A 24,494-nucleotide genomic window follows, 5' to 3' on the forward strand; every position below is an offset into this window, starting at 1 on the left:
TCATCATGAAACCACGAGGAGGAAAATAAGAAAATACTTAATCTACTTCCCGGAAAGGATAGAAATGTTTTTTTTTAAGAGACCCGATATTTCCTGGAACTGTATTCGGTGCAGGTGACGGGTGGCGTGATGGAAAGTGGAAAGTGCGCGCGGCGCGGCTCGGCACGGCTCGGCACGGTTCGGTTTGGTTCGGTTTGAGGCAAGGCCCTGCGAAGATCGATCTGTCACAGTTTAACACAGTTAATCACATCAGATCGATGAGGGAATCGGTTACTCATTAGATATCAGAAAATAGATCGATAGATAGCTTATAGATTATTCATAGGTTATAGGGGATTATTATTAATATGTTTGGCTATGATTGTTATCCGCTGTTATAGATAATTACAATTATTATCGCTATTATTATTTTATCGATTATTTTATAAGATCAGAATAGGCCGGTGTTTCTCAAACTTTCTTTAAATCAATGTTCAACTGAGTTGACTTCACTGGCATTTGGGAGAAAAACAAAGAAAATAAACACAACTTATGTGCTGTATGTGCATCCTATGTGTTATTTTTAAACATTATATCTAACCAATATCTTTTTAACACTTTAATTTTTATTCTTGGAGTACCCCCTGCAGTACCCCAAAGTGACCATAGGGGAACGATTTGAGAGACACCATCAGGTTATAGATTGTTCTTCTTGTAATTATTTATGGGAGCTCACAGCAGAACCTCACCTGTTAAGTGCACACGTACAAAGACTGTACAGAACGATCGATAGGGTTTAGAGGATTTAGGCCTGTTATTGTTATTGTTGTACGTGTGACTCATACACGTTTGGCTTTGATTTGACATTCCAGAATTACGTTCCCACGGTGTTTGAGAACTACACGGCCAGCTTCGAGATCGACAAGCAGAGGATCGAGCTGAACATGTGGGACACCTCAGGTAAGAGGAGGCCCCGCCCACCCTGACGTCACCCAGGCGGGGCGGAGGGAACTGTTGCCGAAACGATTGTTTCCCCTGAATCTTAAGGGGGGAAAAGATGCCGAAACAGCACGATCTATAGTCTACGCATCCCAACTAGCGCAGCAGCAGCATGACATCATCCACTTCATAAAAAAACCACCAAATTTAGATATCTGGGTCATTAGGACCATACAGGCATGAAGTCGAGTTTTAGTCCTCTTGTTGTTTCAAATAGCACGCACAATGTACATTACCCATGACCATTTTAGTTTTTTTTATTACTATATACAGTATATATATATATATATATATATATATATATATATATATATATATATATATATAAAAGGTTTTTTTTTGTTTTTTTTTTTTATTATTTTGTATTTTTTGTTTTCATTTCACATAGATCTTATTTAATATTTATACATTTATTTATTTGTTTATTTGTTTTTAAATTCAAAATATTTGGTGAGAAATCTACCAAAAAGTTACCGCCTGCAGGGCCCTGCCAACAGCACTGATAACACATATCTCGGTATCTTCAAAGTCCCTGAAGGCATTTCATTTTGTTTTCCCATTGCATAGAGTTTGAATCGAGAAAACCAACAATATTCTCATGTCCTATGATAGTTCATATTTTTTTCCTCCATCATGATATGACTATGGCAGGGCGGGGACAGTTTTGATTATTTGCGGTGGGGGTTAGAACCCATCCATTCCCTCTGGGATCGACGCCCTTGGACCCTCTGAGCATGAGCTTCACACAGCTCAGCCAAACGGAAATGTATAATTTTCACCGGCATTGGCGGGATGAGCCCCCTGTGGGAACATTTAATTGTGTTTTCTCGGTTCCAGGCAGAAAATATCATTAGCGGCCGTTTGGTTATGCATGCGGAGGGCGACTTCCAAAAAAGCTCTAAGTGGGTTAGTTTAATCTGGTGAAACTCAAATTAAGAGCCTCCCCTCGGCCTGACTTAGGTGTTTTCACTCACGCCACCCTTTCCTTCTGACGGCTGCTTGGCCCCGAGGCCTTTTCTCACGTTATTCCCCACTTATGCAACGCCCTCAAATTCGTTTTTTTCTTTTAACATGCATACCAGGGCGGAACTCGATTGTGCACTATTCCGTTGGCCCCAAACACAGACAGACAGGCTGGACGAGGTGCGGATCAGGAGGCTGCAGAGGCTTGTGCTGCTGCTTTGTTTGGACCAATGTTTCCAACCTTTATTCTGCCGCCGCACACATTTTTACAACTAAATACTCACAGGGCACTCAACCGCTGTCCTGATAACCACCGAAAACATCGTAAACATGTGGAACTGTGCTTATTATTGTTATTATGGCCTGGTAATAGTTTGCGAGGCGAGACATGCGATTCGTTCGTAGCGAACAACTCTTTAAATGACTCCGGAGTCTGGAGTCACTCGTCGGTCGCAAGAAAGAAGTGGGCGATTGAGTTCAACTTTGACTCACAAACTAAAAATAACTACTGAGGACTAAATGAAAGTCCACGGCAAAACAGTACCAAGGCGTTTGGCACAATTCATATTGAATGTGACTGAGTTGCTCTTTACTCTTTGCGCTCCACCAAAATAAATTGTCTACTCAGAACTCATCGATTGGTCGCGCGAATTCCGTTCAGTCGTCGGCGTTTCGAGCGGGAACCGACTCCTCCGACCCTCCTCCGACCCCGTGCGCCAAACAAACGGAATCAAACGAGCAAAGAGTCCGGAACCCAAGCGGCTCTTTTTTAACCGAGTGACGTGAAGAAACCGAATCAAAAAAAGAGAGTGGAACCATTTTGACTCATCACAGAGCCGGCATCCTGACTGGAACGTGCAGTTTTATTTTAATCTTGCAACACAAAAGCCAATTCCCATTATTATCATTTTTAAGTGTAATTTGACATCCCCCTCCCCGACAGCGGCTGAAAAACACTGGTTTCGGGCACTGCGCTGTCGGGCCAGGCTACCTTTTCATTCGGAATGACACCCAGAGCAATTATGGTCTGTTTTCACACGCAGAGCCCTGCGGCGGGCACGGCTGACACTCCGCCAGTCAACTTTCACACGGTGGCCGTCGTTCCTTTTCTTCTTTTTATTCCAACACATAAATAAATGAAGCAAGCATTTTTGTGCGCACGGCGGCCGTGTCATTCAGCGTTTTTTTACGAATGTTGCTTATAACGGCGGCAAGCTCGGCGTAGGCCGGTGCTGAATGGGGGTGATTTAATAAAAGAGCGGGCAGGAGGTAACTCCATTAAAGGGGACCTATTATGCTCCTTTTTAACAAGAAAATATACTGTAGGTCTCTGAGGTCCTCCAAAACATGTTTTTTTTGCTGAAAATACTACCCAAATGATGCACTCCAGCCATTCTAACATGCCTCTGAACCGTCCTGCTGTTTCAGTGGATGGCGCCACCCTCCTGAGGCCCCGAGTTCTGCGCGCCAGTGGCGTTTGAGCACAAGTTGCGGGTTCTGTTGTATTTAGTCCGTAAACTAGCACTGATTTCACCTCATCCGTCCACCCAAATCTGTTTCTGAACAAATTTGAGGCGGGAAATGAGCAATCATGTTGCCGAATCTTCACTCGTATTATATTTACAAGGCCTCATTTAAAAGCTCTTTCCGACTTTCCTTGCCGTGCTCCAAGCTTGTGGGAGACATGGCACGCGGGGAATTTTAGTTAAATTCAATTAGCAAACGTTGGAAAATAAAATAAAAATAAATATATCCACAATAAAAAAATATATATATTTTTATTGGTTTTGTTTGGAGAAACGAAAACATCCTGGGACCATGTGTCCATGTGTCGGCTGTTTGACATTTCTACTTGAGTAAAAGTTTGTAAGTAGTAGCTCTTAAATGTACTTAAAGTATTAAAAGTAAAAATACTTGGAATACCCAGTGTCCTGATATATATATATATATATATATATATACAGTATATACACACATACATACATACATACATACATACAGAGATAAGACTATAATACAGTACTTCAGAAAGTACTACTGAACCTTTGTCAGCAAATTAAAGAGAAATACTAAAAAATCAAAAAATATGCACTCAAAATAGGATATACACATAGTATATCCAGATTATTTTAAATTGAACTAACATGACTGTTTTAGAAATGTAAATAAAAATAGATTGAAATGTAGTGGTCGTGAAAGAATATACGAATATATTTGAATAAATATAGTAAAAAACTATTTGTAATAATAATAATAAACTTTATTTGCATAGCAGCTTTCAAACAAGATTTGCAGCTGAAAGTGATTTACATACATTTGGGAATTAATGATTTAAAGTGAACAATTAGTATTTGAGGAGAAAACGAAAAAAATAAAAATAAACCTAATCTTAATGAAAATGTACTTATTGTAGGGGCAGTAACAAAGTACTAGTACTTAGTTACTTTCCACCACTGGACCCTCACTGTTTCAATAACCAAATTGTCCGGGGGTGTAACCCAATTTGAAACACAACCAAGGAGGAATGCAGAACGGGTCTGGAGATAAACTCCACAACCGTTTTACAAAGATTTCTGGAATCACAGATATTTTGGGGAGGTGGCCCCCAGGGGCCATTCTCCGGATGGACAGGTGCTCTGGCACTGACATCCGAATTTTCAGACCCCCGAGCGCTGGCCTTCTCACTAATGACTAAGTAAGGAGATAATGGGGAGCTGGCGTGTGTGTGTGTGTGTGTGTGTGTGTGTGTGTGTGTGTGTGTGTGTGTGTGTGTGTGTGTGTGTGTGTGTGTGTGTGTGTGTGTGTGCGCGCGCATACGCGGTTTAAAAGTGACACCAACACATCTGTCATACCCTACAGCAGCATTAAGACGAGATTAGGATCATCAGAACATATTTGTTTTCCTCCTTAACGCCGTTTTTAAATAAAAAAAAACATTTCATATGTATCTCCTTGACAACAGTTTGAATTTAATTCACGATTCCGTCCTCATAATTTAGTGTCTTCATAAGGAGACATTAATGTCGTTCTTTTATCAGAATTATTTTATTAGGAGTATATTTTTTATTTTAAGTGCCATTTTAAGTGAACATAATCCCAACTAATCTTGTTTTCGAAGGTTTTTCCAGATGACCCTATAAACTGTGGTTTTTCAACCACTGTTTTCCATTTCCACGTAAAAAAATAATTAAAGAATGGAAATTCTTGTGTTGCAAGGTTGGATCATTTCTTGAGATTCGGTTCCTGACGTCCTTTCACGAGGCCTCACATCACTCACTATCAGTTGGCCATAATAACAACAAGCATCTTTGTACATGTTTCTGATGCTTTTAGTGGTTAACAGCATAGTGGGATTAATACATTGTAAAGAGTGTGCAGAGGAAGAAAAGAGTTTGGAAACGCTGCTCTAAAAGTGATTCATCATAATTTGAACGCAACAAAGTACCTACTGCTAAAAGCACCTATACCCTGACACCTGTATCTGTGTGTTTGTCTGTAAACATGTGTATGAGCAACTTCTCCCATATTAATTCTTAAGAAAGCCTGTTTATGCAAGAATGCCTGAATGGCATGCGCACACACAACACACACACACACACACACACACACACACACACGCACACACACACACACACACGCGCACACACACACACACACACACACACACACACACACACACACACATACTATCACCAGTGTGATAGTATACTTCTGCTCTCTTTCACTAATACTCACACCATCACCGACTTGTTGTGTGTGTGTGTGTGTGTGTGTGTGTGTGTGTGTGTGTGTGTGTGTGTGTGTGTGTGCGTGCGTGCGTGCGTGTGTGTGTGTGCATTTCCCCATCAACATGTGACCACATGCTTCATCCAGACGGACTGGGATAAATGATCAGCGGCCATTGTTGTTTGCTGCCGCGCTGTGTGTGTGGAAGCAGGAGAACCGCAGCACGGACGCAGAAACAGAACAAAAGGCTTTTTTCCCCCTTTTTTTTTTAGGAACAAATATGGTGGAAAACAGAAACGCAGCAGTTTGTTTTGTGTTCTTGACACGACAGTGGCAGAGGGCACGCAGCGGATGGAGCGCTATTATTTTTATTATTATAATTGTTATTATTATAATGGAATATGCTCAAGTATTCATTTTAAGTGGATCCATTTTATCAAAGCACAATTCTTACAGGAGATGCAAATAAAAGTGCTTCACAGAAAGTAAAAAATAAGTAGATTGAAATAAAATAAAATAGAAAACAAAACAACAAGTGTTATTTTATCTCATTTTACTATCGGGGTGGAAAGTAAGCGAGTGGTGTAAATCACGTAGGGTCTTGAGGTATTTTTACTTAACTTGCGTGCTTAGGCAACTTTAGAGGAATTCAACATTTTGACCGACACTATATTTCAATGCAAAAATATGAATTATGTGTCACCTCTCACATCACACTTGTTTGGAGCAGGGTTGTGTTTTTTGGGTCTCGCCTCGAACATGACTATTGACTCCCTGACTGTCTCAGACGGTTCAGACTCAGTGTGTCTCTCAGAGTGCAATTCAGTTGTTATATTTTTAAAGTAATCTCAAACATAAAACGAGATGTATGAAAAGGTATAAAATTGAACTCATATTGAAATTTGAATGTGAAATAGGTAACTTGTTCTCACAGAACAAGTGTAAATAGACGGTGAGGTCGGTGATGGAGGACTACTGCGCCTCATGTCGTGGCGTTCGGTTTGTCCAAGCAGCTCGGGTCTCGCTTTTGACAAGCGCGGAGAAAGAAAGAATAAACGACCGACTTGCACGAGAGGAAGGAACAGTGAGGGAATTTGAGAGTTGAGAGTTTTTCAGCCGCTTGAGAGTGAGAGTTTATTTGACGACAGCGGTGCGCTTGCTGGCTAGTCGTTTTCATTCCAATATAGCACGTTACATGCAAGCCATTTTTCTCCATTCAGTCATTCCTAAACCTGATGACGCACTGGGCAACATTTTAGCGTTGAACTTTGCAGGCAAACTGCTGGGAGGCTGTTGTGCCGCACGACTTGCAAACATTCGTTCGTAGCGAAACCGATATTTGAAATGATTCTCGACTGCGGAGTCACTCTGACAAAACAGTCGTTCGCCCGCTTTCTTCGCGACTCTGTCACTAGCGGCATGACACACGAGCAGCAATTCCACTTGATAATGAATTAAGAATGGAAGTCAGCTTTTGTGTTCCGAGATCGAAATGGCAAGGCTGCACTCCAGCAGAACATATTTCACTCTGAAGGTGACGACTTTTCCTAGGGAGGAAAGATTTCGGCTCTTGTTTTTGTTTTTTTTTGAGATGTGGTTCTTGACGAGTCGATCAAGACCCGGAAAGCGGCGTCGCGTTCTGAAGGCTCCTGTTGCAGACACGGGGTCTTCTGAAAGCTGGCGTGAGACGTGTTGACCCCTGACCTTTGAGGGGAGAATGAACAGAAAAACCTGCTCGACCTGTGGCGTCACGCTGGAAACCTAGAGCAGAGCGGACAGAGAAGCTGAGCCGCCCCGAGCTGCGTCCGCCCCAGGGGGAGAGAGTCCTCACAGGGCGAGACAGAATGATGCTGTAAGAGGAACATTATCTACACGCGCGCACGCACGCACACACACACACACACACGCGCGCGCACACACACACACACACACACACACACACACACGACGAGTTTCAGCTTTACCGTCCATTTTGCCTTTAAATGTGGAAAATGTGGAAAATTGTTTTTGAAAAAAATGAAGATTTCATAGGTTGGATTTGTTTTAAATTGTTTGAAAGGAAAAATTGTGATTTCCTGGAGGGACTGATGGAGGCATCAGGGTTTTATCTCTATGTTGTTCTGTTGTATCGATTGTTGTTCTAACACGACTACGCCCCGCGCCGCGTAAACTCGGGTTTTTCGGTAATCACATTATTCCAAACGCATGTAAACACTTTCAACACATTATTACCTTCACCCGAGTTTTGAGCTTAATCTGGGTATTTACTAGCGCTGCACCTAAATAGCCAACCAAACATTAGTCAACGAGAAGAGTCTTCGTCGGAAAAAATTAAATTCTCTCCATTCGGGACCTCAGCCTGAATGGAGTCTAAATTAACCTAAAAACCAATAATGCTAGAGGGCTTTTAATTTGAAACAAATCTTAACAAAAATAAAGGTTCCCCGTCCCGGATCCCGGATTTCCAGCGACAAACCCACACCGGGAAAACAATCATCCGTACGCCACATCATAGTGCAAAGTCGTTTGCAGTGCAATTTAAATGTGTACATTAATAAAATAATAATAGGGCCTAATACGTTTAATGGATATAATGTTTTAGGGGTGTAATTAACAGGCGGCTCGGTTGGTGCCCGCAGCGCTTGTAAATGGAATTTATATTTGAAAGGTTGATTGGTTATTAGGTTTTTAATTTATCTGTAATGTAGCACAGTGTTGACAATGATAGTTATAACATTGTTTCTCATCGCTGGAACTCAAACCATTTTGGGATGCCCCAGAAACATATATTTAAATGTAATCAAATCAATACCATAAATCGTCGATTAATCGTCTCCGTGCGTAATGGACGACCAAATCACAGCGTTTGCATGGCTCCTAAAAACCTGCTGCAGGTGGACGGATTCCTCCAGCAGTCCATCGTTTATTTATGAGCAGCTTTCATGACCCCGATCGAACAGCGGATCCTTGAAAGCCCAGCCAGATGTGCTTTAAATGTGTGTGTGTGTGTGTGTGTGTGTGTGTGTGAGAGAGTATCAGTGAAAGTGTGTGTAAGTGGCATACAGCTCAATGTCAGAAATCAGTAAAGAGTACAAATTAGTGTGTGTGTGTGTGTGTGTGTGTGTGTGTGTGTGTGTGTGTGTGTGTGTGTGTGTGTGTGTGTGTGTGTGTGTGTGTGTGTGTGTGTGTGTGTGTGTGTGTGTGTGTGTGAGAGACCACTGGTGGAAGTGCCCATGGCTGTGGGTAAGTGGGTTTTTAGTCCAAGCACCATTGGCGATGTCTACAATGTGTGTGTGTGTGTAACGCAGCAGAAGGCTAAAATGCTCGATGAAGGTCTATGTGACCGAAACGTTGCAACCATAAATTATTTGGCAGCTTTCAGTGGACGGCCATGTTTTCTTTCCTGTGTAACACACAAACACACACACACACACACACACACACACACACACACACACACACACACACACACACACACACACACACACACACACACACACACACTTGTTATTGGGATGGGAATAAGTTTGTTATTAAAAAAAAAGTCAATGGCATAATAATTTAAACATTTACACGTTTACATCATTTTTGTCTGTCCTAGATAGGAAAGCATTTTTATTAAAGCAGCCTAGGGACAGCCCTTTCAGTAGGAAGCATAGAATGCATCCTACATAGGCATAGAGGGTGAAGCAAACCCCGCAGCGCAATGAAAGTGAGGGCCGGCTGACGTGCGGGTGCCGGGCGCACCACTGGGCTCGCCTCGTCCGCCCCGATGGGGAAGTGGAGGCGGCTATGTTTTGTTATAAGCATTATTAAACGCAAGCTTCTAACTTATGTTTAATATGTTGTTTTTTTTTCATATAAGTTTTACCAGGCATTAAACGGTAATTACCGGAGCCAAGCATCAGGGAAGTGACGTAGTGCCGTCAAGCGTAACACACTTTTCCAGCGATTTCGTACCCGAAAACAGAAGTTACATAGTGAAAGAACAGGCATTTGGGGGGTGGGAGGGAATGAAAGAGGTGCCATTCTCCATATTACAAGTCAAGGTACCATCAAAATGATTCTGAAGCTGTTATTTTAAGGTAAAAAAAAAAAGGTCACACAGCTGCTTTAAAGCACTTTTTTTGGGGGGGAGGAGAGACTTTTAGTAAGCAGCAGAATCATTGAAAATCGATTCCCTGGGTGAGCTGCTGCTCCCCGGGGTCCAGGAAGCACAGACACATCCAAGGAAGTTCTCCAATCGCCCTCATACACACACAAAGCACAGATATACTCGGGTTGTATATCTGTGTCTTTCTTGCCCAGATTCACACGAGACGGTCGATACCAATGTCAATGTCTGTGTGTCCAGGACAAAAACTGATGATGGGCGGTATGCTTATTGTGATAGCTCAACGCATGGCGGCAGATGGGATCAGCTAGCCTAGCTCCTGTGAAAATGGGGAAATACACCTTCCAGCATCTTAAAAAGCTGAGTTGTTTCAGCGATACATCTTGTTTCTTTATGACAAGTAAACATCTAAACATAAAAATGTGATGTTTTTTAATGCAAACTGTGAATTTGACATATATATATATATATATGTATACCGTTTATATATATATACACATACACATATATATACATATATATACACACATACATATACACACACACACACACACACACACACACACACACACACACACACACACACACACACACACATACAGTACATGCATATACACACACACATATATACCTTTATATATATACATATACACACATATACATACATAAATGTATATTTATATATACATAAATATCAAGCAGAAAAGAGCATGAAGCAGCTACACTCCATGCATAATGAGCCCACCGTGGCTGTGGGCATGCCAGTCATCAACACGTCCACTCGCTCGCCGTGAATTGTGTGCTTTCAGGGGTGTGCGCGTGCGTGTGCGTGTCCAAACAAAGCGAAAAAAACCCGTTGTAATTTTAGATGTATTTAATTTGACTCACCGTGCATAACGGGTACGCTCTCTTAGTCGCTCTCTTACACCCCACCTTTCATGCTGCTGTGGGTACTGTGAAAAGATAAGAATCAAAGAGAGTAGCATGAGGGCGAAGGGTCGTTGACGTCGCTGGAAGTTTCGGGGTAGGTCATTGTGAAAAGCTGATATACAGACTACAGACAGGCTGGGGTGTATTGATCTGCTCAGGTGCACTTGAGTTCCCTCTTCCTCTTATCTATAATGCATCATTCCCCCGGGACAGCGGCGTTGCCGGAAAGACAACTCCTCGCGTGGGGGGCGTGGCTTTTGGACCCTGCCACAGGATGCTTGGATGCGTGGATCTTAAGTTCGGGGTCGGAAATCACGTGGTCGCGCTGAAGCCGGCGATACATCAAATGATCTGGGCGTCTTCCCTCCCCGTGTTTTTTACAGCTTCAGCTTTGTTGAGTTACATGGTGTGGTTGGAAGACCCCAGTTATACTTTGCAAAAAAATAAAAATAAAAATAAAAATAAGCGAAAAATGGGAAAGAAAGATACCTTTGACTAATTATGGGATGTTTAGATGCATTTTGTCCACACATCAGGAGAAGACTAGATAGATGACTACTGACTATGGGTCAGTGAAGGGATTGGAAGGGGTCTGCAGCAATTGTTTTTTTCATATTTTTCTTAGGGGCGGGGTCTGCCAAGAGGGCGTGACCATTAAAACGTTTGGGAATCTCTGAATTAGGTCGCTAAGATACCCATCATTTTGCTTTTGATGCCAAATCAAAGTTCGATCGTGAGGACTACATTTAACTTCTACTTGAGCTTGTGTGTCCTCTTGGACGCTGTTCAGGTTTTGTGGGCGAAATCAGGAACAGATTAAAGGAGATAACAGAGATAACAAACGATAACAGAGAATCTTTTTTTTTCACATTCTCATATTTCACTGTTGATAAGAGGTCGTTGGTTTTTATTAGGATACAAAGTTGCATTTTGTGGACAATATTCAGGAAATTACAGATTATTATTTTGAAAACTCAAGTCAACTCTCTTTGCAAATTTGTCTTTTTTATTTTTTTTTATTTTTTTCAGGGGTTGGTAGGTAATTATTAGGACACAAAGTTACATTTTGGATTTATTATGACATAACGTTACATTTTGGATTTATTAGGACACTGTTACATTTTGCATTTACTTGGACACAAAGTTAACTTTGGATTTATTGAGAATACAAAGTTACATTTTGCATTTACTAGGGCACAGAGTTACATTTTGTATTTATGAGGATACAAAGTTACATTTTGCATTTACTAGGACACAAAGTTACATTTTGGATTATGAGGATACAAAGTTACATTTTGCATTTACTAGGACACAAAGTTCCATTTTGGATTTATGAGGATACAAAGTTACACTTTGGATTTATGAGGATACAAAGTTACATTTTGGATCATTAGGACACCAAGTTGCATTTTGGATTTATGAGGATACAAAGTTACATTTTGGATTATGAGGATACAAAGTTACATTTTGGATCATTAGGACACCAAGTTACATTTTGGATTTATGAGGATACAAAGTACATTTTGGATCATCAGAATCAGAATCAGAATCAGAATAGTCTTTATTGCTAAGTAAGTTTACACGAACAAGGAATTTGTCTTGGTGTTCGGTGCATACATGAAACGTAAATGTAAAACAATAAGTAAAATATTGGTGAAATATATAAGCATATGAAAAACTAAGGCTGTTTTTTTTTTTTTTTTATAAAGCTGTACAGTTTGTGCAGGAATCTGCAAATGCTCAGTCATGCCCACATCATTAGGACACAAAGTAACATTTTGGATTTATGAGGATACAAAGTAACATTTTGGATCATTAGGACACAAAGTTACATTTTGCAACACTGCAGGTGCATGTATGAGGATACAAAGCTGCATTTCTTGGTCAAATCCAAGAATCTACAGATTATTATCTCGGAAACCCTGTAATTCTACGACACAGTGAAGTCAGCTCTCTTTGTACATTTGCTTTTCTCGAATTATTCTTTGTTATATTTCGCTGCTGTCAGTAGTGGGTTTGGTGGCAGGAACTCGTCTTCATCCCTAATGGATACACTGAAACCACCAATTCAACAACAAAACGCCAAACACTGCTTTCGTCTCTGCAGCAGGAAAAGCATTGTAGTCAAGCACGTCATAAAAAAAAAAAGTATATAAATACACACACACACACACGTCACGGATGTCCTGTTCTCAGTAAGAACCAGATAAAGAAAGGAGAAGAATGCTGTGGATGTATGTATGGACGGATGGATGAACGGATGTATGGATGGATGGATAGAAGGATAGAAGGATGGTTGGATAGAAGGATGGATGGAAGGATGGATGGAAGGAGTCATCTGCAGAATGCATGCCCCTGGTGAGTCGCATTGTGGATCTAGCTTCCAGAGCTTTCACAATGTTGTATACACAGAGTACACAGGTTGTATACACAGAGTACACAGGTTGTACACAGAGTACACATGTAGAGGAGGGCAGCCGGGACTTGACATTGACAGTCCTTGGCAGCGTGTCAGACATTTTCAGGTGAGGTGGCTTTGATGATTTGTGTGTAACCACGGTAATGCAGTGAAAACTGGTGGCTATTTCGATGCCTAGCCATTCAAATTGAAAATAAATTATACATTTAAATTTTTTTTTGTGTGTGAACCATGTTATATGGTGCTGTCACAATGACAATCTCCAATTTCTCCAATTATAATTTTATTGCATAATGAAAATTATTTTAGGGGTAAAATATTTGGATTCCTCAATCATACGGTACTGTACAGTATGTGTCCATCTTAATTGAAGGAATGAAATTTACGGAACAAACCAATGTTCAAAAAGTTCCAAAATATGAACTGACCAGATCCATTGGAAAGGCTATGGAGATAAGATTTTATTCTTCTTAATTTTATTTATTTTAGTCATTGACTGTCAGAGCATTTTTCTCATAGCGGGACCTTGTTTGGGGCGTTTTGCCTCCATCAGAGGGTTCCAGAGCAGACAGATGGCCGGCAGCGCGGTGGAGCCGTGCCAAGCGGCAGATCTCCTCCCGGCGGTCGTCGGACTACAGGTCTCACCGAGGGTCAGGAAGGCCGAGAGGATCAATAAACATTAGCTTGTGCTCCGGTGCCGAAAACATGGATCAGTTCCTCCCACGCAACCGACCTTGGGGAGGGAGTCTGCTTCCTGTGTGTGTGTGTGTGTGTGTGTGTGTGTGTGTGTGTGTGTGTGTGTGTGTGTGTGTGTGTGTGTGTGTGTGTGTGTGTGTGTGTGTGTGTTTCATTTCATTCATTTGCAGCCATTCATACCTTCATTGCTATCAAGGTACAGCCAATTTCCAAATTTAGAATTTAGAGACTGATCCTTGACTTTGACTGATCCTCAGCCCTGCGCTGGAAACGGGAGATTTGGTTTGATTTGCTGGGATCTGACCCTCCCAAAAAAATGACTGTGGTCGGAACCAGTGTTTCCCGAACCTTTTTTCTGCCACCGCACACTTTTCTACAATGGAATAATCCCGGGGCACTATACCACTATCCTGTTTACCGCTAAAAACAGCAGAAGAATGTAGAACTCTGCTCATTATTATGTCCCACTAGAAGTTATAGATGCAAGACTCACAAACGATTCGTTCCTAGCGAACAAATCTCTTAAATGACTGAAGAGTGAATCTGCGACTCAGAAAGTGATTACTGAGAAATTAATTAAAAGTCCAAGGCGAACACAAGGCCAAGGCATTCGGCACAATTCATATTGAATTCGACCAGTTTACTCTTTTTGCATGCCACCAAAATGAATAATTTTCGCAGAACCGAACGATTCAGGCGAGAACTCCATTCACAGCTCGGAGCCGAACAGACTCATCCCGCTCTTGTTCGTTGTACGAGAAGCTAATTTCCTTCCTCAATTCTTTGGGGGAATTCTGAAGTGACTTTTGGAGCAACTAATGCACCGAGGGCGCCAAGTGGTAATTCTTGGGCTGAGGTTGAGTTTTGGTTTTTGAAAATGTGGAAAATGGGTCTATTGTAATATACTGGTACTGGTCCTGAGAGAAGATGAGATAAGGCGGAGGAGCTGTGGATTATCTTCCATAGAAATACTGAATAATGTCAGAGGTTTTACCCATTCATGAAATTAGCTGTTGCTCGGAACTTTGCAACGTCGAACATCTCTGGACTGAGTCATTGGATCAACTTTAAATCGCTTCAATGAGCTGAGCCATTTTTTCCTTCTCACCTTAAAATGTGCATCTTGATTTTTCAATTTTAGGTTGAGAACGGGGAAGACAGTATATATTTCACAAATTTAATTCAAAATTTTCTGCGTATAATTGGGTCAGTTGTGCAGGTCTAGCGATGCTATCCTGTCCTAAAACAATAAAATGACAACTTATGATTTGGGCATGGAGAAAAATGTTTATTTTGAGAGTCCATTATATGACTTTGAAGTCGACTTGAGTTTGCATCATGAAAACTTTGAGCCGCAGATGCCACTCACATTTTTCCCTCCGTTAGACTTTAAACAACTCTGTCGGCTCCACAAAACGCACATTGCATCCGCAAACAATATAAAATACTGTTGCTATGGCGACGAATTATAGAGCGGCACTTGGACTTCATCTCATTTGTTGAGCCTTCGTTTTTATTTTGCACGCCGTCTAGTAAAGCTTAAGTAATACTCTCGACCCCCCCCCCCATTCGTTCTGCTTGAAATGAACACTTTTCAAAAGAGTTTCATCATTTTAATTTGACATAATATTAAAGGAATCGTTAATAAAGACCAAGCCGGCATTTTATGGAGTTTATTACTGTTCTGTCTTCTTGGGGAAAGTTCACTGGGAACTCGCTTTAATTGGCTCCAACTGAACTCCACAACGACCCCAAAAAATTGATGCGATAGTGAACCGGGCATCGTTCCCAAACTGATTACAATTTTATTGATTTGTTGTCGTCTTCAGATGTTTTTCCCTCATGGTTTTACGACCGAAACGTTCCTCGTTCTGGAATCCAATAACTCAATAAACAACTATTTAACGATTTAATTTCACCTATTTGACAAATATCATAAAAGAAAATCGTAGGTCAAAAAAAAAATATATCACTTCTTCATCCTCTGACCAACCACGTGGGTCCATGCGGGCCTTCGGGCCGTGGGTTGGCCCCCCCCTAGACCCCCAGTGGGTGAGCGTGGATCTGCACATCACGCTCCACGAGCTGATCCATCACTGTCGTCCTGGTCCAGAGTGACGCTGCCTGGCAGCTGCCAGGGCCGCCAGGGGGGAGGAGGGGGTCACGGGGTCCGGGTGGACCACGACCCGGGCCCGGGTGGGCCATGGGAGCCACCAGGGGCCACCAGGGGGAGGTGGGGGTTATTCTGCTGCAGCAAACAATACACCTACAGGCTACAGGACACTGTATGGGAGACACTTTAAAATTTAATCTCTGGGTTCCATCTGCCAACATGTGGGAGGTTATTCAGGGGAGCGATTGGGGAGTTGGGAGATTAAGTCACTGGATCAACTTAAAAAAAAAAAAATTGCTTTGAATTCTTAAACCTATGTCTTTTTTTTTGAGGTTTTCTCGATTTAAAGAAGAAAAATTAAGGTGTCATCTTTTAAATTGAGAAATCCTGAAAATTTGAGATTTGACCAATTGAAGCATTTTTTTTTCTCCCCCAAACGGGAATCGTGGGCCGTCAAAGTGTGGAGAGAGAGGGGGATGCTTGAGTCCCTCTGTGGAGTACCGTAATGATTGTTTTTATACTGTACAATCTGTGTTTCCGTCTGTACATTTTGCCAAAGCTACAGTATCTGCATGGTTTACCCGAGAAATTGTTTGCGGTCTTCATTCAATATTTATATTTATAGTCAGGAAATACACAATCATGCACTTATATTGAGGACTCCCATACTTAGAACGTCCTCTAGAACAGAGAAATTGGGGACGACTTGGCTCCTTGTTTTTCCAGTGGCTAACATGTAATATAATAGTAAAACAGAGCAGAATATTCTGGATGGAATATTCTAATATTATGGAAATAAATATAAAAGTATGAAAAAGATATAGAACTATTGTGAAAAAATAGTACACCATGCTCCAAAGCATGGTGTAAAAATGTATTGGAATCAATGGCTCAACTTAAGAAAACTGCTTGAATTCTTCTATAATACCATAAAGTCTTTCATTTTTAGGTTTTCCCAAATTTAAAATGCACACCTTCATTTCTAAATTGTAGTGAAGTTGATTCAATGACTCAATCTCACCTTTTATAACTTCACACACGTTGGCACAAAGACGCTTTATGGAACTCATCGATTTAAAAATGGTAAATATCTGCAATATAGCGTCCTGCGGGTATAGTTCGCTGCAGTATAATGGCAATTAAATAGAAATGATGGTTGTGGTTAAAAAAAAAAGGAGAAATAACCATTAAATGCAATAGCTCAGGTGTCAAAAAAAACATTTAACTTTATTTCAGTGATGATTAACACCTGCGGAAAACGCGATGGGCACGGATATCGTCGGGTCCGTGCACATTCCGCACGGCGCAGGGCTTTGTTTTGCCCGTCGCCTTGTGTGGGTGCTGACAAAAGCAGCGGAGTATCGATGACAATACGGCCGATTGGGGGCTCCATTGTCCCCCCCGGGAGCCAGGAATGTGTCCCCTCGCACCAATCACAATGCTGAATTCACAACGCCCCCCCTAAAAAAAATTCCATTCTACAATAACAAGAATGCCAGGTGACAGTTTTTTTTTTTATTTTATTTGATTCAAACCGTTATCCGGCTGTCACACGGCGCCGCCCCCCTCCGGTCCCTCGTTCACACCATCAGGGAGGGGATCGCACTGATGAATCACTGCACATTTTAACAACCAAGTACATTATAATTACATGTAATGATGGTGATTATACTTCCCAGAGCAACGTATGGAGTCGTCGGGTGATGAATGAATAAGGAGTGTTTAATGAAGGGTTTAAAGGAACGAGGCAACCAGTCATACAGTATTGCCGGGTCCTTCAGACCTGAATAGCTCCGGGGAAACGATCCCGCTTTACACTGAATCCGAACAAACAGTCAACGCACCGGAAGTCTCCTTTCGTTAATTTGCGTCGCTGCAATTACGGCAGCACTTCATCAACGGAACACGTTAATATCAGAAGGAGCCAAATGGAAAGCACAAAGGAGGTTCTTACAGGTTTTTATTGTGGAACCCAACTCTCGGAACCCGCCCCCCTTGGAGCCCTCGTCGGATTCGGTGTAAAGACGGAGGAGGGTTTTGGGGCGAGGTTCCAAACTCGCCCCCTGGTGGTCGCTTGCTTCCTGGCGGCTCTAACGTCTCGGTTGTGCTGTTTCGTTTGTGGTCCAATTCAAACAACTTATTACAAAACCAGATGACCGGCATGCAGGTCTCTGGCCCTTTCTCAATCTGCGTTCTTGTCTGTACTTGTGTTCTTGTGGACTTGTGAAACGTCATCAGTCGCAGCCCAAGTACTGTTCCATTTCAAAGTACGCATCAAGCCAAGTCCAGTCCAAATGCCCGGATGTGGACTTGCTCCGCCCATTTTATTGAGGATGCATCGGTGGTGACTTGTGTGGACTTGGGACAGCCAAGTATCCCAGAATGCATTTCGCAGAATGTACATATACAAATAAATATATCTATCAATAAATCAATAAATACACATTGCAATAAATACATTACTTATTTATTTATTTATTAAGTCATTAAGTTCATATTTTATTTTATGATTCATTTAATTATTGCTTTTATTGAAGGGTATGTGGAAAGTATATATTGGTGAATTTAATGCTAATAATTATGAAAATTGTATAATGATAATTTAATAAAATGTGTAATTAATATGACACTCTGGTTCATCGCCTCTTTCAATAAATAAAGAAATCCATCAATAAATCCATGAAGAAATAAAATACATTATACATTATACATTATTCATTATATAATTATTCATTTTAATTTAGTTTTAGGTCATGATTTATTAAAGGATATATTGAAGGGTTTATTTATGTATGGATTTATTTATTTATTTGTGGCTTTAATGAAGGATAAATTCAAGCATATATTGATGGATTTAATAAAATATTTCTATATTGTTTATTTGACATGCTCGGTGCTCCAGCCAGTCGAAAGACAGATATCTCTCTACCTACTGTAGCACAGGAAACTGACGTCGGCTTGTTTGTTTATTTGTACGTTTATTTGCTTATTGCCTGCAGGTTCAGCGTACTACGACAACGTGCGGCCGCTGGCCTACCCCGACTCTGACGCTGTGCTCATCTGCTTCGACATCAGCCGACCGGAGACGCTGGACAGCGTTCTAAAGAAGGTCAGTGTCACATGGATCCGACGTGGCCGAGGTTCTTTTCGGGGTCTGATCCGAACAGCGTTTCCGCTGCTCGGAAAGCCGCCCGAAACCAGCGACAACCATGACGCCGTTTAACATTTCTCTTCCGGCTCGTTTTTCTCTCCCATTTCCCTGACATGTTTTGTGATGCAATACCCAGATGCAGTTCACCCGACGGCCGCTAGAGGGCGAGGGTCCAACTGTCGGATGTCAGACTTTAGGATTAGAAGCACGTACCGATGCAAAAATACGAGCGAATTTCATTTTGTTTTGTAGTTGGCGTACTGGTCTCATGGTTCTGTAAATTCCGTCCTTTAAAGGAAGTCCAAGGCTCTGCACCATGGTTATTGCTCATGCGGTTGACGATCAAAGGCATTTAAAGAAGAAAGGAAATGCAGCGGAACAAATGGAAAGACTTTCCACGGCGGGTCACAACATGGGCTTTTGTACCCAACAGCTATGGGGACTCCCTGAGGGGAACCTGAGGGGTCCGCATCGGGAGAGCGGACAGAGATTTTTAGTTTCATTCAATTAAAAGTCGCAAAAAAAAAAAAAATGAGATGAATACATCAATAAAATACAGTTTTTATTGTTTTTTATTGGTTATTTTTTATTACGGCCGAGTGTACGTGGGCTGGACCAATCACGTGCACTCAAGTCTGGACCAATGACCTGAAGGTTCCTGTTGCGCTGGTTAGTCCGTGCCCTGGAGAAGAAGCTAAAAAAGTCCCTCAAAACAGAATCCCAAGAACTGGGATCTTTCCTGGTTCCCGCCGTGCGGACACACACAAAAAAATAGGGACAGTTCTTCCAAAAAGTTCTTAAAACGAAAGTTCCAGTGGTGCGAAACGCCTCAAGAGCAGGAAAAAAAAAACTCGGAGAATTTCAGGTATTTTTGCCGCTGATTGTCCCGGAGGACAATCCCACAAAGGGATTGTCCTCCGGGAAGCACAATGAGATGGCGGACGACGCTCCTTGGACGACGACGTGGACGTTCCTGCATCGCTCACTAATGACCGGAGCCCGAAACCTCTCGGAACGTCCTCTCTTGAGCCAACTTGAACTTTGACCTTGTGAGAGCCCCCCCGGCCCCAAATTCCTACAATAGACGCAGGATACTCCGCCGTGACGAATGAGGAACTTGGAGACTTGGCATTACAGAGTTCACTCCAAAGGGTTTTGGATATGTGTCTTTTAAAGTGGAAATCCATCAAAGCATCCAATCGACAAGTCCCACAATTCCATTCGAAACTGCAGTGCCCTCCAACGTTCAGGTTTACCCTCGTCTCCGTCCGGACCCTCCCCTCCAGTGGCCCTCGGATGAACTGCGCCTGGGTTTCGCGTCACAAAATACTACGTCGTAGACGAGCTGAAGAGCTGTTTTTTTGTTTGTTTTTTTTCCCAGTACAACAGCGAGTTTGATCAGCTGGTGATTTCATATTGTCCATGAATGGGAGTTTAAACCAGCTTTATTAGTACACATAATACACACAATTCACTTCTATAAAAATAGATTTATTAAGATAAGATAAGATACGATAAACCTTTATTAGTCTCACAAGGGGGAAATTTACAATGTTCCAGCGGCAAAAAGGGGACAGCAGAAAAAAAAGAGCATATCAAGTACACACTATAAACAATCTAAAATATACAGAAACATACAAATAAAAAAATCACCATAAATAGGAGCCAGATAGTACTATAAGTGTACTGGACATATCTTGACACATTGCACATCAGTGCACTTTCTTCTTCTTTTTTTTTTTTTTTGTAAATATAAAAAAATTGCACTTGGATTCTTTCACAGTCGTGTGTGTGTGTGTGTGTGTGTGTGTGGTTGGTCTACTGGCTGCACTGTGGGAAGGACCTGCTGCCATCGTGCTCCTTCCCACACTTTGGGTGAAGCAGCCTATCGCTGAAGGAGCTCTCCAGTGCCGTCAGAGTCTCATGCACGGGTCAGGATTCCTTCTCCATCATGGATGACAGCGTAGCCATCATCCTCCTTTCTCCCACCGCCTGCACTGGGTCCAAGGGGCCCCCCAGGACAGAGCTGGCCCTCTTGAACAGTTTGTCAAGTCTCTTCCTGTCCGCTGTGGTGAGGCTGTTACCCCAGCAGACCACTCCATAAAAGATGGCTGATGCCACCACTGTGTTGAAGAAGGTCCTCAGGAGAGCCCCCTGCACCCCAAAAGGACCTAAGTCTTCTAAGCAGATAGAATCTTCTCTGACCCTTCTTGTAAAGTGCATGTATGTGATTAGTCCAGTCCAGTTTATTGTTCAGGTGAACACCCAGATACTTGTAAGATTCCATCATGTCAATATCCATTCCCTGGTTGTTCACTGGTGTCGGGGGGGAGTGTATGCGCCTGCGAAAATGATTGGTCGTGTATATGGTGACATCCACCGTTAATGTTAATAACGTCATTATCTTATACAAATTGACTTAGTTTTAAGCCCAATACCAGTCGAAACGAAAAACTTGGCCCATGTGACTTCATCGCGTCAGACGTAGAAATCCCCCGAAATCCGACTTACGGTTTGTTCTTGTCATTTGTCGAATTTGCTGGAAAGCTGCCTTCAGACGATCACTTTCTTTGTTCTCCGATGATATCTTCACCCTGATAAGGTTTTTGAATTTTATCCCCACTACCTTGAGGTGAGGGGGATATTTTTTCAAGTGAAGGTGCTGTGGCGGGCCCCGCCACCAACAATGTAAACAGCATAAAGACGAGCACATACTCAACACAGATACATTCAATGGCTGTTTCTTATCAAGTCCCAACTAAATAAAAGTATCAAATAGGGGATTTTTTGTTTTTACAACATGATCCCACGGATTACCACTTTAACGTTAGTAAAATGCCTCAGTAACAGCCGTCGCTGGCTGCGTCACCTTACGATGGATAAAACACTTCTTCTCCGTTTCCGTCTTTCATTCTGCCCTCTCATCACCGCCCCAGATACAGATAGAACTGGCTCAGTGCTTTCATTCCGCCTGGCGCCGACGTCGCCCCTCCGGAGCCACAGATTCTCTCTCTCTCTCTCTCTCTCTCTCTCTCTCTCTCTCTCTCTCTCTCTCTCTCTCTCTCTCTCTATCTCTTGCAATATTGGATCGAGCCGTGGAGGGAAAAACACCCCCTGGACTGCGGACGTATTTTGTTTCTCCCCATTTGTAGCCTTTGTTCTCCGCTCGCCCCAATCCCTTTTCAATCACTTTGTTAAACCCCCGCATCCCTCCGTTATCTGGTGATCCGCCCCACCCCCACCCCCACCCCCTCCGAGGCTCTCGCCTCTTCTCCGCTTCAGCCGCTTCGACCCTTGACCCCACCTGGAGGAAAAAAAAAAAAGCGTTTTCTCGCCACGTGTCCTTCTTCGCCAGCCGCCGTCTCCCTGCCCAGGTGGAGGCATCTTTCTGAGGGTTATTTCCATGAATGTACAGATGTAGTTCACACGATTTGTTCTAAGCAAGACGGTTCTCAACAGGATCCACATCAGTACTCTACCATGAAGTCACGACCCCGAAGGTCATTTCATATTGGCACCGTTCAATTTCACGTCGCGAGAAGAAATAGCGCGGGAATGCGCAATGCTTTGAGGCGGGGACGCCTGGGTACGGGCGGGCCACGATCTGCGAAAGATTCTCGGGCGGGTTTTAACCCCAAAGCACGGCAACGAGACAGACCGAGTCGGGGGGAGGGTTGGCGCTGGCAGAGATATCGAGCAGGTTTGATATCGTGGCGGAGTTGGGAGCGACGCAACGGGTGGCAGCCAGTGAGAGCGGAAACGGAGAGAGGGGGTGGGGTTCGAGGAGGAGGGACGGGGAGACAGGAGTGCACGGAGCAGCAGCCAGAAACACACAGCATACCTATTTTACTTTTCTTCTCTAAGGTTCTTAATGTGTGTATATATTTTTATTTAATTTTATTTTTTTGTTTTTTTACAGTGAGTAAGAATATAATAAAATATGACGCATGCTACCGCGTCATTTCCGGTGTCACTCCTCGCCTGTGTTTTCGTGAGACAAAACGTAGTTTGGAGACCCCCCGACAGACTCGTCGGGGGATTCCTCCCGGTGAAAGATCTCGTGACCGATCAGTCATGTAGTGTGAAAACCACGACACCGCAAGATTCCCCATCACAACACAGAAAGTTGTGTTGTGTGAACAGCGCAGCGATCTGACCACAATGAGGGTCGTGTAGTGAGCACATGGTATACGCAGAGGGACTAATGAGGGGATGATAAGATAGGATCCCTGCCCATCTCCAGGTGAGGGGATGGACGGGGATCCTATCTTATAAACTATCCTTTCCTTAACTATCCTATCTTATATCCTATCTCATATCCTGTCCTATATCCTATCTTAGAAACTAGGTGAAGGGAATGAGGTGTGAGGTGACTGCAAGGCAAGAGGGCGTGATCTGCGATGACGGGAGAGTTAGTGACCTGGCAAAATAACTAAAGCCCAGATAAAATAAACTAATAGACAATTTGAGCTCTTTTTTCAAATTGTGTTCAATTACTTACATTTTTTGGATTAATAACGATTTTTTTTATTTTAGTAATGCATTTTAATGCATTATTTGTAATTATTTTAGATTTTAATTTTACGTGTTCTTGTTTAATTTACTTGTTAATCATCATGATTATTGTTATTATTTGTTTACTTATTTATTTAACAGCCATACACACACAGCTGGAAACAAGGTTTAAAAATAAAAGCATGGCACCAGAAATCCGGTGCACTTCACAAATATATATTTATAGATTTTTGGGGAAAAGTGTCCATATAGAGTTAACCTGTTGTCCACCTGTGCGATAGACCAGCGACCCAGTTCTGCCCTGGGAACCACCAGTTGAGAACCTAAAGGGTTAAAACACCAGTATGTGATCCTAAAATATCTTTTAAAAGACTTTGTTTTTGAAGCACATGTGTGAGCTGGAAGGTGGCAGACCTGACCCGCTGAACCCAGAGCAACAGATGCTCACGTGACAGCAGCTGCGCACACACACACAAACACACACACACACACACACACACACACCCACACAGACACACACTCACAGAGAAATGTCAAAGGCCACACATGCACACACACACACACACACACACACACACACACACAGACACACATGTACACCAAGATGAACACGTGAAAGGTGTGACGTGCTGTCACTGGGTCAGGGGTGTTTTTTTGTCGTTTTCACAGCAAGGAGAGGGAGAGAGGGAGATGGGTCATTTTTTGGGGAGCGTGCTAATCCCATGACAACCCAAATATCAATCATCAACTGAGCTGTGGACACAGTCTGCAATTTTCGGGAAGCTGATGGTTGTCGATATCACTCCTAACATGCATGAATCAAAGTTAGATTTACTGTTTGGTTTAATGTTTCATTAAAGGCTCAAAGTGTTTGCCCCATTGGACCGCA

At 42.4% G+C, this 24,494-nt stretch overlaps 1 protein-coding gene across 1 annotated transcript in view; it reads left to right on the forward strand.

Moving 5' to 3' along the window:
* LOC307245889 (rho-related GTP-binding protein RhoN-like) overlaps positions 1-24,494 on the forward strand; it is a 31,374-nt gene that overhangs the window by 429 nt on the left and 6,451 nt on the right. Inside the window, exons 2-3 of the mRNA XM_080021615.1 lie at positions 852-939; positions 18,939-19,048. Coding sequence (XP_079877741.1) covers positions 852-939; positions 18,939-19,048 — 198 coding nt within the window. The remainder of the gene's footprint in view (positions 1-851; positions 940-18,938; positions 19,049-24,494) is intronic.

Source organism: Zeus faber (genome assembly GCF_960531495.2).
Source record: "Zeus faber genome assembly, chromosome: 20".
Taxonomy (NCBI): domain Eukaryota; kingdom Metazoa; phylum Chordata; class Actinopteri; order Zeiformes; family Zeidae; genus Zeus; species Zeus faber.